Source organism: Poecilia latipinna, unplaced genomic scaffold (assembly GCF_001443285.1).
Source record: "Poecilia latipinna isolate Pla-1442-1.1 unplaced genomic scaffold, P_latipinna-1.0 Scaffold782, whole genome shotgun sequence".
Classification (NCBI taxonomy): Eukaryota; Metazoa; Chordata; class Actinopteri; order Cyprinodontiformes; family Poeciliidae; genus Poecilia; species Poecilia latipinna.
The window spans coordinates 48241-64610 of NW_015113398.1; the positions used below are offsets into that span (position 1 = coordinate 48241).

A 16370-nucleotide genomic window follows, 5' to 3' on the forward strand; every position below is an offset into this window, starting at 1 on the left:
CAGCCTCTCCTCTCGGCTCAGTAGCTTCATTTTCCTACTACTCTCCTGTTCTGCAGTCGAACCCAAAGCTCTGCAGATTAATTAAAACTAAGGTCTGTATTTTCAAAGTGTTTCAGGGAAAAAGCTTTGATTAATGGCTGCTCTTGCTCCTAGCGCTTTATTGCTGTTCTTTTCCTTTAATTTTATTGTACTTTTGCTTCAACTTGTTCTATGAATTCCTCAGATTGCAGTCGGCTGTCTGGTGTTTGTCTCAGCAGGAATCAAAATATTTAGTTGGTGCTAAAGACAAAAAACAAAGTGATACATTTCATATGGGCTGGGCTGTAGTTCTGGACGTCACTGCATGATGAACGGAGGAAACGTTCATTCAAACTTGAATCACTGAGTTCTTCAGAGGCCGTAATGATCCTCCATCAGAACCGGTCAGCTCCATCTGGACCTTCATTTGTATCCCGTCCCTCCTCTGTTTCTGTTTCTACATCTGTGTAGCAAAGAATCAGGCTTTAATTAAAATAGGTTGATTCATTATTCATATATATATCTTTCTTCTAATCTTTCCTCAGCTTCTGAATGTATTCATGTTTTTATTATCTTGACCTAAAAGCTTCTGCTTCTTATGGAATATCTGATAATCCTGGATTGTTTGGGATTTTTCAGATGCCTAAATATGTCTGAACTTCCTCTAGAATATTAATTATTGCTTTAGTCTTTTAGTCTTATTTGAAGTAAACTAAGACGTCTGCAATACGGGATACTTGTTAAGACTCGGTGTGTTTTAGCAGAAACGTATTTCTGTGTCCAGTCTGGAGAGTGTCAGATTCACATTGTTGTTGTTTCAGAATAAAAGTTTCTGCTGGTTGTAACAGATTAACAGCCAGCGACTGTGTGTGTGTGTGTGTGTGTGTGTGTGTGTGTGTGGGTCAGGGTCGTGACTCTATGTGTGTTTCTGATCAGACAAACAGGACGCCTTGTGTTCCCCTCAGACCTCATTATAGCTCTGATACACACACACACATTGACATCTGGAAAAGGTCAGAGGACGTGTGTGTGTGTGTGTGTGTGTGTGTGTGTGTGTGTGCGTGCCCACCTCCCAGCTCTCAGCCTGTTTACCGGCTCCAACAACATGAGCCGACCCACCAAACCCTCTGAGGAACGCGGCGCGGCGATCCGGGGACGCCGGAGATTCCAGCTGTCTCTACTGGGTCCGCCTCTGTGTCTCTCTGTCTGTCTCTGTGTCTCTCTGTCTGTCTCTGTGTCTCTATGTCTCTGTGTCTCTCCGTCTGTCTCTATGTCTGTCTCTGTGTCCAGCAGCTGAAGAACAGACTCTGACTGGAAACATGTCAGATGTTCTCTGGGTTCTCTTCAGCTGAACTGGGAACCAGTTTGGTTAGTGGGAGCAGTGGAGTTTAGCAGTGAGAGGAACTGGAAACTTGATGACTCTCAGTGAAAATCAGCTGCTTTCCGTCTGTTTTTGTCCCGGTCCGATAATCCGCTGGATTCACTGTGGATTCCAGGAATTTTACACTTTTTGATCTTTGTCACATAAAGAAACACAAAATTCAACGTATCTTATTGGGTTTAATGTGTTAATTAGTGGTGGGACTGGATTAAAATGTTTAATGGAGTTAATTTCACAGCCTGTTAGTACTCTAAAATTATAGATAAAAAAATAACATTTTTAAGCCAAAAAACATTTTTTCTGCTAAGTTGTTCAATAAATAGACAAGAGATATTTATCTATTTGTTCACCAATCAGATTGGAGCAAAGTGTTTTTCTATCCGTTCATCTTTCCAGAGTTTCTCTGATCATTCATGGAGCATTCATGTTTACTGTGGATGCTAACATTAGCGATAGCTGCTACATGCTAGCATTGAGATGCTATTTTAGGCTTGAATAGCTTCGCTGAGAGGCTAATTCCTTGTAGCTCAATTTGAACACAAGCATAGTCTTTTCCAGCGTCCAATCAGATCGTTTATAAGCAGAACTGAACCCCAGTGGACCAGAAAACGCTTCATCCTCCACCGTTGCTGTTAGCGTGTTAGCTGTTGTTGTCACTTGTGTACCAGAAACGCACAAATATAAAGGTTAAAATGGGAACCTTTGCATAAAAAAAGTGATTAATTGCATAAAAGCATTATAATTTAAAATCTATGTAATCAATGAATCAGAATCGTTGTGTTAAAGTCCCAGCCGTCGTTTTAATTGAGTCAGATGATCATCAGTGTGTGTTTGTTCCTGCAGGGTTCTGATCCAGAGATGCTGCCACGCCTTCACACCTGATCCGTCAGATTGGTGAGTTCAAAACTTTTCAACATCCTGATGAACGTTCAGCTGATGGAAACCTTTTTACCAAGTCAATAATAATGGAACCATGAATCCTGAGCTTTGCTTCAGCTCCTCTGGTTTCTCTGACAGCTGGAGTTCCTGCAGGACTTTGACTTTGCTGCGTTTCCCTTCAACTGTCATGCAAATTTTAAGCAAACTTTTAAAATGTCAGGGTACGCATAATGTGATTTAGTCAAATATTGACGCTACGCAGGGCTGGAATAAACAGGAAGAAGAAGAGGTTTCTAACTCTCCCGCTTCTAGCTTCCTCTCCTGGATCAAACATTATTGAACTCATGGTTGTGTAGTTTATTTCTGTTTATAAAATCCAGTCTGACATGTTGGACCTGGAGGTGAACAGTGAACCCGGTGGGAGCATCACTGCAATGAAACGGCAAGCTGGTGAAACGCATTTTAATGGGTCAACCGTCTGGCTGAAGCTCACCGTAAAACACACACACACACACACACACACACACACACACGCGCACACACACACACACACCTGACTGTGACCCCGGCTCCCCTGAACACGACGGGAACAGAAACGTCCCACTTTCTGAGGACTTCATGTTCACATGGGCTACAAACAATCTAACAAACATGTAACGTTTTACAGCAGGAGACTCGTCACAGTCGGTCTGAATTAATGTGATTTTCGCCATGCAGCTGCGATGATGATGGAAACTGATCCCGGTCCGGCCGTGCAGAGCCTGGCGGATCGACCCACAGGGCTGAAAGGTCAATGCTGACATTTAAAATGAAAACTTAGCAGTAGTTCATGTGGGGATTCAGCGTATTATTTTCACACCTGAAGTCCGATACCTCATAGTTCTGGTTCCTGAGGTCCGGTTGGGCAGGAGCGTTTGACACGCCGATATGTTGCGATGCTTCAGTCAACCGGTTCGCTGCAAGTTGTCGTCACAGAGCTACTTAAACATTTATCATTGATTACAACTTTAAACACTCATAGCTGAGTATCATCAGCATAGAAAATAAAGAATTACATCAGAAAACTGGCTGATTGTTTGGCCTGGAGGGGAAATAAACAGAATCGCCCTGAGACGGAGCCCTGTGGTTCGCCACATGGCAGCTTCTGAGACGCTGACATGATCTGGTTTGTGAAAACACTGAAGCTTCTGGCCGAACGGTTGGAGGTTTGTTCGTTGTTTCCTTTTGTCTCGTCTGTCATGATGTGCTGCTGCTTTTCTCGGCCAGGTCCTCCTTAGTGAGGTTTTGATCTCAGTGAGTTTCTAAATAAAGTTTCATGAAAAATGATAAATTGTTTTATTATTTCAGACGATGGACTCTGAAGTCATCGTCTGATGGACGGACTCGGTGGATCATGTTGTGATCAAACCTGGGATTCATGTTGGTTTTTCCAGCAGGAAGCGGCAGCATCGTCCTCTAGAGAAACATGCCTCACGTGTTTTTCATGTGACTCGTTCCCAAATTGTAAAATCCATATTTTCAGTCTTTCATGGCTTCCTAAGTTTGTCCAACATGAAGCGACAGGAAGAGCTCGTCTCCATCTTGTTTTGGATCAGCAGCTCTGGTTTCCTCTTTCTTCTTTTCTCCTGTTTCTCTGCTGAGGTTCCAATTAGAGAGCAGAATAAAAGCTTCAATGAGAAACTTCAGAGCTTCTGCATCTGAAATCAGATGGATTTGGGTCACGCTGTGCAGAACTCTGTCGGAAGCAGAAAGATTTTCATATTTAACGTCTAAAGTTGGTTTTCTGACGCTTAGTGGATGTAACATCAGCTCCTCTAAACGGGTCTGAGAGGAGGCGAACCGGCTCCGATTGCAGATGAAACCCGTCAGAAAGTCCGATCCGTTCCCAATTACTGGCAGAAGAAATCCCTGCCAGGGCTGGACGTGTGCAGAGTGGACGCTGAGGGACGGATTGGGGACACGTTGGACAGGATTAGTTCCTCAGAGGGCAGAGCGGCGCGCCGATCAGATATTCATCCCAAATGAGACATTTTTCCGTTGGCTGCTGTGTTAACCACATCGCTGACATTTCATCCGTCATTCCACCGCCGCGGTTTGAGACGGCCGCTGCAGAGGAGTGAGGTCATCGGGTCAAGTGAAGCAGCAGTCGTGTTGGGCAAGCTCATTTCCTGCTGCCGCTGTTCGACCCGAGAGCAGCAGATTGTGACGGAGCGACGCGTCTTTGTGTCAGACGATGGATCCTGCTGCTCCAGACGACGTTTTAGCATCTTTGGTGAAGAAAACATGATGCATAAGTGAAAATATAGATATTGTTTCTAAGGCAGACGGTTTGGCTGCTGATGAGGAACCTGAAGGCAGCAGAAAGCCTCTGCACAGACTCAAATGTTGCACTTTGTGACTTTATCAAATAAAAACATCTCAGATCATCTCTGAACTCCTGGATGGTTGAAAGCAAAGTTACTGTAGTTAAATAAAGCTAACCAAATAACAAAAACTGAAACTGAGAAAACATTTTCGTTAGCTGAATTAAATAAAAATGGTAATTAATGGGGAAAAACTAGAACATACTGATATCCTTGCAAACTGATTTAATTTTTCTTTTTTTTTCTTTTTTCTTTTTTTTTGATTTCAACACTCCGTGTTCATCCTGGCGCTACGCTAAGCTAGTCTACAAAATGGCGACGCTACAGTTGGGAGAAAACTCCAGTTAGTTTATGTTCAATGAACATTTTATCCATTTTTGCTGAGTATTTATTACTCAATCGATGCGCAATCCCAATAAAATATTTTTACATAAAAATGAACTTAAAGTGAAAAATCTGTAACCAATAAAAACCAAAACTAAACAATATTTAATTCATATTAAATAATAAAACCTATCAAACACTATTATAGTGAAAAAACCTAAAACTATCATAGTCCTGGTTGGGGAAGCTGTTCATTTCTCTCTTTGTGTAAGAGTGACACAAAGAGTGAAATACAGCAACACACACCTGGAAGCGGTTCTGTCCCAACAGTCAGAACCGACGGCACCGATCTCCTCTGGTCCATTGCAGAAACTTTGTTGGAGAGAAACGTCGTCTTTGCCTCCATTGTTGTCTCTCTGCCTTGATGAGCAGGCTCTGCACTGGTGGCATCTTGATTAGGAAGAGATTAATGAACGTTGGCTTCAGCAGCTTCCTGCATGTCAGGCTTTTTTAAAGTTTGAGTTTTGAAAACGTTTTCTACCAGCGCCTCTCCCTGCAGGAAGCCGCCGGGCCTCATCATGTCTGACTGAAACCTGGATCTGTTTTTATATTAAAATCTGTAACCTAGCGTCAGTTCCAGTGATAACTGAGCTTCATATTAAAGCACGGCTTTTGACGAATGGCTGCGCAGCCAATCGGGTTAATGGATCCTGTTATCGGCGGTGGTGTCAGGATCCCAGCTGGATAATAATGACTGCTCTGCGTTTGCGGGGCATTTAATTCAATAAAGAGTCCATTACTTCCTGCCTGTTAGCCTGCAGCCTCTGCAGCCTGCTTCCCTCCCTTCACGTCTCCATGTCAGCCTCTTACTCTTTTAGATTTCATTAGGCTGACTCCTCATTAGGAAACTGGATTTCTGAGGAAGAAAGGCGACCAAAGCCTCCTGGCCTGCTTACAGGAGCATAAAACACGACGCTTGGCATCGGGTTAATCCATTAGAGATTCTGCTTTCATGGAAAAATTCTCCCTTTTTTACAGAATTTAAACAAGCCATTAAATATGAAGCTGCAGATGCTTCCATGGTTTCCATGAAATGTTCATCTGGATTTTGTGCATGAAGCTGACGTCATGGTGACGGAGCGAGAAGAAAAGCTTTGCAGGCCGTCGGGTGGAGTGGCATCACAGCTTACTCAGCTGCAGCCCTCTGGGGTTCGATTCCTGACCTCATGGCCTTTGCTGCTTGTCTTCTCTCTGTCTCTCTGTCCATTTCCTGTCTGGCAGCTGACAGTAAAGGTCAGTAAAGTAACATTGTCAGGAAGGACATTCATCCAGACCTGGAGAATTTCTGAAACCAGTGTTGGATGGACCGAACTAAAACTTCAGCAGCGCTAACCGCAAAGAGCTAATCATAAACAAACACTGCTCAGCGCTACACCAACACGGTACTTAGCTTCAACCATGTCGTTGCAACATAGCATAGCGCCCTCTACTGGGTCATATCTGTTATTGCACACCTTCCTGTTCGGCTTGCACTTCAGGACTTTTCACTCATGTTTTCAGTTTTAGAGTTGAGTTTTGCTGACTGTGTTGCTCTTCACCTTAATTTGCTGTGACAGGACTTCAGTCAGAAATCATGCAGGATATTAATGAAAGCGTGTCGACCACCGCTAACTCCAAACTTTTCCTCAGCTCATAGCATATGAGGTGAGAGTTTTCAGTGTTTCAGTCTGAAAAGCGCCAGGAGCCGTCAGAGGTTTCCGTTTTTCTGCAGGAAGCTGTAACATCTGGATTCGTTCTGACTAAACGTCTTATAACGAATCAACAGAAACTGAGCTGCTGTTTCCATATCTGACAGAAAGTCAATTATGCTTTTTTTCATTGGGCTGTTTTATCTGTTTTTCTTTCTGCTGCTGTTTGATTTTCCTTCATCACCCTCCTCCTCCTCGCTCATGCTTCCCAGCAGGGAGTCAGACAGACGGACGATATCCACAGATGAGTGAACGAGTGGCTGATGGACAGGATGAGTTGGAGATGAAGGGAACTCCAGCTTTGAGAGTCGGATCCTTCAGGCAGCGAGAAGGCAGAAAGGTTTTCTCTGCAGGAAACTTCCTCATCTTCCTCATCTTCTTCTTTGAGATAAATTTATCTCCATGTCTACGTCTTCCTGGACCGTCTGGACGTCTTCGTCCTGCTGTTTGTCTTGATGCAGACAGAGGACTGTGGGCGTAAACTGCCATTTCTAAAGTTATACAACAGAAAATTAACAGCAGTAATTTGGGTTGTTTAAGAGAAAACATGGCGGTTCATTTATCAATCAGTCGTATTTTCATCATGTTATTTACTTATTTATAAATGTCACAGTTTCAAACTAAACATTTAGTTGATTCAAACCTAAATATTTAGCTTACAAACAAAAATATTTAGCTTTGATCTAACTAAATATTCAGTTTGGAACAAAAATATTTGATTAGGAAGCTAAATAATTAGCTTCAAACTAAATATTAGAAAACTAAATATTCAGTTTAAAGCTAATTATTCAGATTTCAGAATATTTAGTTTGAAGCTAAGTATGTAGTCTGAAACTAAATATTTAGTTCACATATTAACTATTTAGCTTTAAGCTAAATATTTTTGTAGGAGCTAAATATTTAGCTTTTTATTATTTAGTTTGAAAGTGTGACATTGGAAATAACATTTATAAATATATAATTTTGAAAACTGAACTGTCATATTCTTCTCTTCCTACAGGCTAAATAACTCAGATTATTGCTGCTAATTTCCTCCATATTCAGACTCAGTTTGGTTCTGAACATCGTTCCTCAATAATTCAGCTCCGTTTATCCATCCCATAATAAAACTGTCGTATTTAAATCTTCTGCAGCTGTCGGAGCCAAACTGTCACTAATGAGTGGAAGAGACTTTTTAAATGTGGAGTCCGACCCGAGTCGGGTTGCAGATCCTGGATCTGGATCTTTAACCAGCCTCTGCTGCTGTCTGAGCAGAAACGTCCTGAGAAACAGAGGAAGGAATATTCTGGTGAAGTTGAAGTTTCTCCTGCTTCTTAAAGGGGCAGAATCGACTTTTTAAGCTTTGCATCATGATATAAAGTTATTCCCTCATCAGAAATAGACTTAGAATGTTGTCTTGATTCTTTGATGCATGTTTGAGAAATTCTTTAATCTCCATGGCAACCATTAAGCTGCTCCTTCAGACTAGCCAGCAGCAATTAGCAAACATCTGCTGAGCTCATCGTAGAAGCTACTTCTCAGAGTGACGCTGGTAAAAATGTTAAAGCGTTAATAGAAGAGCCATGTTGGGATGACTTCCTGTAGGCGGAGCTTCTGACAGAGCAGGAGCTTCTTAAAGAGACAGAGGCCCAATGTCAAGACGTTCAATTTGATATGTAGCATTTTTATAACAATTGAAGGTAGCAGAGTTGCCTACAGGAATAACTCTGAAGAATTTGAGTTAATATGAGTTACAACATTTAATGAAAGCATGTTTGAATTTGAATTGAATTTGCCTATAAAACACACAATTCTGCTCCTTCAGTCTGTTTGTATTTGGAGGATGAAGTGAAGTGAAACATTTTGCTGCCTGTTTTTGCAGCCTGTTAAGCTCGGTTTCTCCTTCAGTCAGTGCCTCCGCCTGGACCAGAACCACGTTCCTCAGACGCAGGAGTTTCTGTTTTCAGGAGTTTTCTGCTGAGGCCATCAGAAGATGTCAGCAGCATCTCTGCTCTCCTTCACCCTGACCTGCAGTCAGCAGAGGAGATGTATGCCTCCTCACGGCCGGCTGTTGTCCTGGAACAACCTCCTCTCTGCCGGCGCTTTGCGCTGAGAGCCGACCTCCACTTCCTCCACCCAGGATTTGGGTTTTCTCTCCTGGTCCAGCGTTGTTTAAGCCGCTGGAACGTTTCTGACTCCTCCAGATAAACTCTGCTGAGTCTGAAGCTGCTCCACATTCAGATGCTTCAGATGTTCGCTCTCTGCTTCAGGCTCTGGCTGTGTGAGTGTGTGTGTTTCTTTGCACTAACAGTGAGTGTGTCCATTCCTGCTGTGAGTCCAGCCGTCCCCCCGGTGTGTGTGACTCAGACAGTATGTGTGTGTGCATGTGTGTGTGTGGGTTCCTATTTGCTCCGTCAGCCCAGCCATGTGCATGCAACACATGCTTCACGCTCTATTTGTGTCTCAGTTGGTCTGTGTGTTCATGCCAGTTGTGTTCATATTGCTGTCTCCTGAGCGGGGTGTGTGTGTGTGTGTGTGTGTGTGTTCAGACATCTGAAGGGTTTTAGTAAACACAGTGACAAACAAACCCTGTTTCAGCTTTAGCCTCCTAATCATCTGCTCATAATAAATATTGGCTCTTAAACCTGTCAGATTAATAATAGCAGAACCAAAGAGTAAAAACTAAGTACACCCCATGACCCAACAGGGCCACCATCCTTCACTTTATCATTCTCTCTTTGTGGATAAATATTGGTCTAATATTGCTTCAGCACAGGCTGAGGTTTGGACTTTGACTAGGCCTTCCTGATGTAGGGCTACATGCAGTATAATGCAGATTATAACCAGATCTGAATCAAAAAGCAGCTCTAACCAGCTGAACTCAGTGTTTCGGTGGTTTTTCAGTTTCCTGGAAGTTTGTTCCAGATTTGCGGAGCATAGAAGCTGAATGCTGCTTCTCCATGTTTGGTTCTGATGCAGAGCAGAACCAGAACCAGAAGAGCTGAGAGGTCTGGAGGGTTGCTATGACAACAGCAGATCTTTTGTGAATTTGGAGGGAAAACATCTTCACTTTGTTTTTTCTCCGGTTGGATCTTTAAATCTTAAAATGACTGTAAACTGACGGTGGCAGCAGGTTGCAGCAGCTCTTTAGTTCTCTGCTTGAATCGTTGCTGTTTGGACAATTCTTCCCTCTGGTTCTGGATGCTGAACAGCTGGAAGGATTTCTGCTTTTACTTTTCCAACTTTCAGACACCAGTTATGATGCGTAACCGTGGCAACAAGGTGTTGTTTTTTTTCAACTCGGAGCAGCTGATTAGCATCTCAAAAGCTCAACTAACACCTGAACTTTGACTCCATATCCCAGCGGCGTTGAAAAGCTTCATGGATGCAGAGGGACAGGAAGTTGCATCATCTCTTCTGTGTGGAAACAGGAAAAACTAACTGGATGAACTTCAAATCCAATAAAGGATCTAGACAGTTTTCCATTTATCATGGCATTTAACGGATCTTATCCCCTACTCCAACATCTCTCTGCCCGGCTTCTAACCAGACTGAGATTTAAAGAGAAGCAGCAAAAGCAAAGGAGGTGGATTAGCACCTGATGGCGTCATCAACTACACGTTACTGTGGAATGTTGTCTCTGTTTCAGATGCTGAGCTGCTAGCATGTCAGGACAGACAGTCTTCAGTCAGAGGCTCCTTCAGATTTGCTGCAAGCCTGACTGCTACTGGAGATCCTTCCAGCCCACAGCATCACCATCCACAGCGACTCTCTGAAGACACCTGAATGATCAACATTTAATTTCCCTTCAGGATAAATAAAGGATTTCTGAATCCGGCGGCCATCTTGTTTCTAGAGGAGAGGATTTCTCCTCCAACCCTCCAGAGCAGTCCAGTGTTTCTGTTTCTCTGTCGTGACCTTTAACTCAATCCCACTGACGGCGAGGAAAGAGAGAGGAGGAGGGCCGTGAACAGAGAAGAAATGAGCAGCTTCACACCTACGGAGGAAACGAAGCGCTTCCTCTCCAGATTCTTCTTGGAGGAATAAATGAGTCGGTGTGGAGGGTGGAGTGGATCTGTTTAAGGTGTTAATTTGTGGATCCTTTCCTGGCAGTGGCAGCTGTGTGGAGACGCCCTCCTGCTTCCTGGATGACCTTTCATTACTGTTAGCATCCTGCCATTATCCCGTCCCTTTAATTACAGTCATCAGAACCAGCAGGACCAGCAGGACCGGGTCGTCCCAGTCCGGCTTTGTCTTTTTCTCTCTCATACTTTGTTTTTAACTGTTGTGTGTGCTGCAAACTTCAGCCACACACACACACACACACACCAGGGTGATGTCAGCCTGTGTTATAGACACACATCCCTGCTGCTCAGCCATGACATCATTATCTCACACACACACTTGATGGAATGAGACGAAGCAGGATCATAAACCTGGATTGTGTCCCATCAGGAGCTGGATGATAATCTGATGAACGATGGGATGTTTGTGTTCCTGGGACATAAATAAATCAGAATAGATGCAGCTGTGATCTCATTTCTCCTTATTAAAGCCGAACGATTTATTAAACTGAAGCAAATACGATATCTGAGATTGTTGCTATTGAGTTTTTTAATTTGGGTTTAACATGGACTTTAACTTGTTCATTTAGATGAACTAATTGTACTGATGTGTTAAAGTTGTTGACATAATTATTTGTTTGTTTTTACACTGTTTTCTGCTTTAAGCCGATCTGATTGGACGCTGGGAATGTCTGCTGCTGTGTTCAGGTTGTTAGCCCACATGTACGATGCTCTGATTCAGGTTTCCATCTCTCCCTCTGCTGAAGCCAGTTTCTCTGAATCCTCCCAGGCTGATGAAAGGTTATTGCTGTGAGTTACAGCAGCTCGACATGCGGTCATATTTAAAGAAGACTCAGATCCAGACACTGAAAGGACATTTTTATGCTCAGTTTGTCCTTGAGATCTTTGCCCAACGTGGGTCTTTGTTTTTAATCCAATCAGCATGAAGACACCAGCGGCTGTCTCTCCGTTTAATCCAATCAGGTTTTGGATGCAGTTTGTTGCCGGCCAGAATGAGTCGGGCCGTCCACCTGGTGTTCAGATCCAATAAAATCAAATCATGGACAACCGTGAAGTCCTGATCTCTCTGCCGTGATTGGAGGAATGAACAGACTCCACCAGAAAGAGTCAGTCAGTCATTTGTTCATTTCCTGTTGGAAAAATTAAAAACTCATTTATTATCATTGGAAATATTTTCAGAACCGACTGAAACATGGTTCTGTTTTCTTCTCAGCAGGACAACAATGAAGCAAACGGCTTCTCTGTGTTCGGTCTCCATGGTAACAAACACTTGTGTTGTAGTTCTCATGTGATGTCACTCTGTAGCTGGCAGCCATCTTGGTAGGTAGTTGCTATGGCAACGACAAACAAGCCACAAGCTTTGAATTAGCTCTCAATTTTCTATCTAACCTATAAACAATATCAGTACAACTGTTACTTGATTATCATTTTTAGTACTCTACCGGCCTCTGTGTAGTACTAAGATAAATATTAATTATATTTATATCTTGCTTCATAACTAGCAAATTTAGCACAGCTAATGTAGCTTTTACATGCAGCCTGTTGTTTACTGACCGTCGTTCATCCTTTACAAATCCGTTTAGACACTGACTGTACAGATGTCAGGCTCATTCTTCGTGTTAAGTAGTGAGCTTCAGTTGGACATCAGAGGCAGCTCGTCCACATCGTCTGACATGTTTCCATTCTCTGTCTTACACGGGTCGGTCCTGACAGAAGCCATTTTGTTTATGTAACTTTCTCTCACACGCTGGTTAAGAGTTTCCACATATTTTCTTTTTGTTGGAGGCCAGGGGTCGCTGTGCTTTGTGCTGCGCTTGCCTACCAAGATGGCGCCGATCACTTCTGGTCCAGACTTGTGGTAACTATGTGCAGCGTTCCTCATCACTTCTGTTACTGGACCATCAGGATGTTTAATCACCGGTTCAGCTGAACCGTTCCCTGTTCAGCTGAAGTCCTGACTGGTGTTCCTCTCAGAACCTACTGGTGGACCAGCATTCCCAGTAGTCCAGGTTTTAATGGTGGTTTACGCCTCGTCTCCGCCAGTGTTGTGTCCATCACAGAGCATCACCACCAGCATCAAGCCAGATTCATTAGCAGATAAAAATGAAAAGGAATAATTTGACTCACAGTTTTCTTCGGAAAGATTTAGATTTTTCCATTTCTTCCACATATTGGAACAATTCAGTTTTAAAATGAGGGATTATAATCCAGATTGTTATGATGGTGTAAAATAAATGAGAATTTACCACAAAGAGCGGAAAATGAAACGTTGAGCCTTGAAAATATCAGCTGATGTGACTCTGAGTTGTCTTGATGTCATCTGGACTCAGTGGTGACCTCACAGATTCAAGGTTCATTCTGTACAAGGCCACAGCGTGTGTGTGTGTGTGTGTGTGTGTGTGTGTGTGCACGTGTTATATATGACTCAGAGGGAGAGAGGCTGAAGCATCTGAAAGAGCCTCAATAATTTATAATGTTCTGGATTTACATCTCACACACACAGGTTGCAGCTGAAAACTAAACGAATCTTTTTCAGTACCTGAAGTAACGGAGCGTCACACACATCCAGCCTGAACGCAGGTATCTGAACGCTGAGCCGATCCGTTTGCTCGCTGCTGCTGCTGACGTTAAGCGCCGTGGTTCCCAGTCAGAGACGTCATGAGAAGCTGCTGGTCTCGCGTGCCAGACAGGCTGCATGCTGACCTACTTTGGTTCAGATTCTGTATTTTTTATGAGGCTGGAAGAAGCAGACGCTCTCAGCACAAATGGAGATGGATACATACGGCTCAATGCAATCCATACAATCCCATCACACACACACACACACACACACACGGCCTGGAATGAAGCAGAAATCTCTTCATGAACGTCTTTATTCACATGCACACCTTAAAACCACCAAGGATCCCGGTTGGCATAGAGACAGACGCCTGAAGGACAGACTTTCAGACACGAAGCATAAAATCACAGATGCTCAAGGAAATGTCAGCAGCTTCCTGGGAAAATGATCAAAGGAAGTCATGATGCGTGTGACACACACACACACACACACACACACACATCCATAGGCTGCATGCAAACCACGGACAGCTTCTCATTAGTGTGCAGCAATGGCTGCCGGTTTCATTTCTGTTTGTTTCTGCCTTGTTTGTGTAAAAGGAAAACTTTAAGCGTCTTCACAGCTTTTCCTTTCTTTTCCATTCCGGCGCTTTCCGTGCTCCTCTCCCAGTTAGCTCATGAGCTACTGCTCAGATCGACTGACTGGAGAAACTCTGGTCATTTCCACATTACTGCAGCAGAACCAAACACACCGGGTTCATACCAGAGGAGATTTAACTGGGAATGTTGTCTAAACTCCGAGCACAGTGGGAGCAAACCAGTTCATACTGATCTTAAACTGGGACCAACGGCCCACAGGCTGAAACCTGAGCTTCTGGCATCACTTTCACTGTCTAACAACCTTTTCAAAGTCCAGTCTACAAACATCTGTGTTGCTCCCTCTAGTGGCAGACAGAAGAAATGCCTCTGTAGTCGAAGCACAGTTTGACCAGAAGTTGTGTTCATAGCTTCTGCCCAGCCAGCATGCCTAGGTGGGCCCCATGTGGGGAAAAGGAGGGCAGACTATATGGGTCCCATATGGGTTTGTCCGCGGGTTCCACGATGGCCCCACATGGGTTTGCCCATGTAGGGCCAGAGCCCACATGGGCCCTGCATGGGCCCTATATGGTGGTGGCCCACATGGGTTTTGTCCAATTAGGGCCCATGTAGCACCCATGTGGGCTGTGGCCCTACATGGGCAAACCCATGTGGGGCCATCGTGGAACCCGCGGACAAACCCATATGGGACCCATATAGTCTGCCCTCCTTGTCCCCACATGGGTCCCACCTAGGCATGCTGGCTGGGTGGTGACTCTGCTGCACCAGATTAGATACAACCTGCAACAGAACAGAACCAGCCTTTATTTTTTTAAAGTAAAGAAATCCAGACGTAACAGACATGCTAATAAAATATGATAAAAAGATTAAGAAGAGACTTTACAGTCGGGGCAAATTTACAACATGACAGAAATACTGTACAGTAATTTAAAAACAGTCAGATTCACATAAATTTTCAACAACTTGTGCTTGAATATTTGTGAGAAAAAAATCAAACTGTGAAAATAACAGCTGAGCCTGGAGAACACTGTACTGAGTTCACTAATTTACTAGTTACACATAAATTACATTGGAGACCCTAAAACCTTTTTGTTTTTACATCCTGGTGCTCGTTGATGATAAACCTACTGGGCCTGAACCAGGTCTTTGACTTGTTGGCAGGTTTTTCCCTTCATGACCAGAAGGTGGCAGCAGTGCACCAAGCTGTTTGGCTGAACTGTATTTTATTCACTATAGAAGGAAAATCTAGATAATATAAAGGTTTTTCTCTTTCTGCTTCCTACAGAACAAGAACCGGGATAAAAGCGATACTTCCCCTTCCACCAGTCCAACCAGTCCAGTTCCATCATCTGGACCCGGAACCTAGCCGTTGCTTTTCGGGGGCTTTCCATCGTTCCTCAGCGGGTTCTTCAGAGGTTCTCCGTGGTGTTCTGCTCCTCTCGCCTCGGCGCCTTGGACCTTCATGCGTCTCTTAGCGGCAGACTCCGCCCACCACGCCGCCGCCGCCGCCCGGACCATGAGCTGTGAACAGGAGTTTGGAGACGGGGCCATGGGGGTCACGCTCACGCTTCGCCTCCTCATGCACGGAAAGGTAAAGAACCCATCGGAGCAGGGCTGGCCCAAGGCATAAGAGATTTAAACAGCTGCTTAGGGCCTCCACACCACCAGGGGGCACCCAAGAACCCCGAGCTAACATGATAATGTATTTAAAATAACATTCAAACCAAATGCTTTTGCACATGGGAAAACATGTTCTATATTAATTATTAAGGTTGTTGCTCTCGTCCTGTTGATGGCTGCTGTCACTGTTAAGGAAATATAAGATATTAAACATGTTTACTTGTTAACTGTAAATTCAGTGTTGAAATAGTTAAAATAATTTGGTATACTTAAATACGTTGCATCTCAAAATCCAAATATTTTTTTAGTTTGCTACTCCTGTAAGGTTAAAATCATTAGTCATAATAACACTGGTATGATGTGAGCTAATCACAAATAATGCTAATGATAGCAGCTATGTTACACACAAAGACTAGCTTATGAATGATGAAGCATCTTGGTATGAGGGGCCCCAAACAAAAATCTGCTTAGGGCCCCAAAAAGGCTTGGGCCGGCCCTGGATGAGAGCATCGGTCCTGCTGCATCGCTTCCTGCTAGCTTACATCGACCCGGTGCTGCTGGAGCGAACACAGATCCAGGCTCATTCCTGAGCTGAACTTTTTCTAACTGGTTGTTTTTCTTTCCTACACAGGAAGTTGGGAGTATTATTGGAAAGGTGAGTTCCTATTGGCTGTTTCCTTCACAACAGCTGCATTTCCATTGCATGCAGAAAACTGTAATATTCCACTAATGCAGAGGTTCCCAAACTGTGGGGCGCGCCCCCTAGGGGGGGCGCCGTGCCATTGCAGGTGGGGCACGGGAAGCTGTCTGGATGAAA

At 43.8% G+C, this 16370-nt stretch overlaps 1 protein-coding gene across 1 annotated transcript in view; it reads left to right on the forward strand.

The window, feature by feature from the left end:
- LOC106956024 (poly(rC)-binding protein 3-like) overlaps positions 1-16370 on the forward strand; it is a 53339-nt gene that overhangs the window by 30818 nt on the left and 6151 nt on the right. Inside the window, exons 2-4 of the mRNA XM_015046541.1 lie at positions 2243-2293; positions 15219-15524; positions 16185-16208. Coding sequence (XP_014902027.1) covers positions 15396-15524; positions 16185-16208 — 153 coding nt within the window. The 5' untranslated portion in view covers positions 2243-2293; positions 15219-15395. The remainder of the gene's footprint in view (positions 1-2242; positions 2294-15218; positions 15525-16184; positions 16209-16370) is intronic.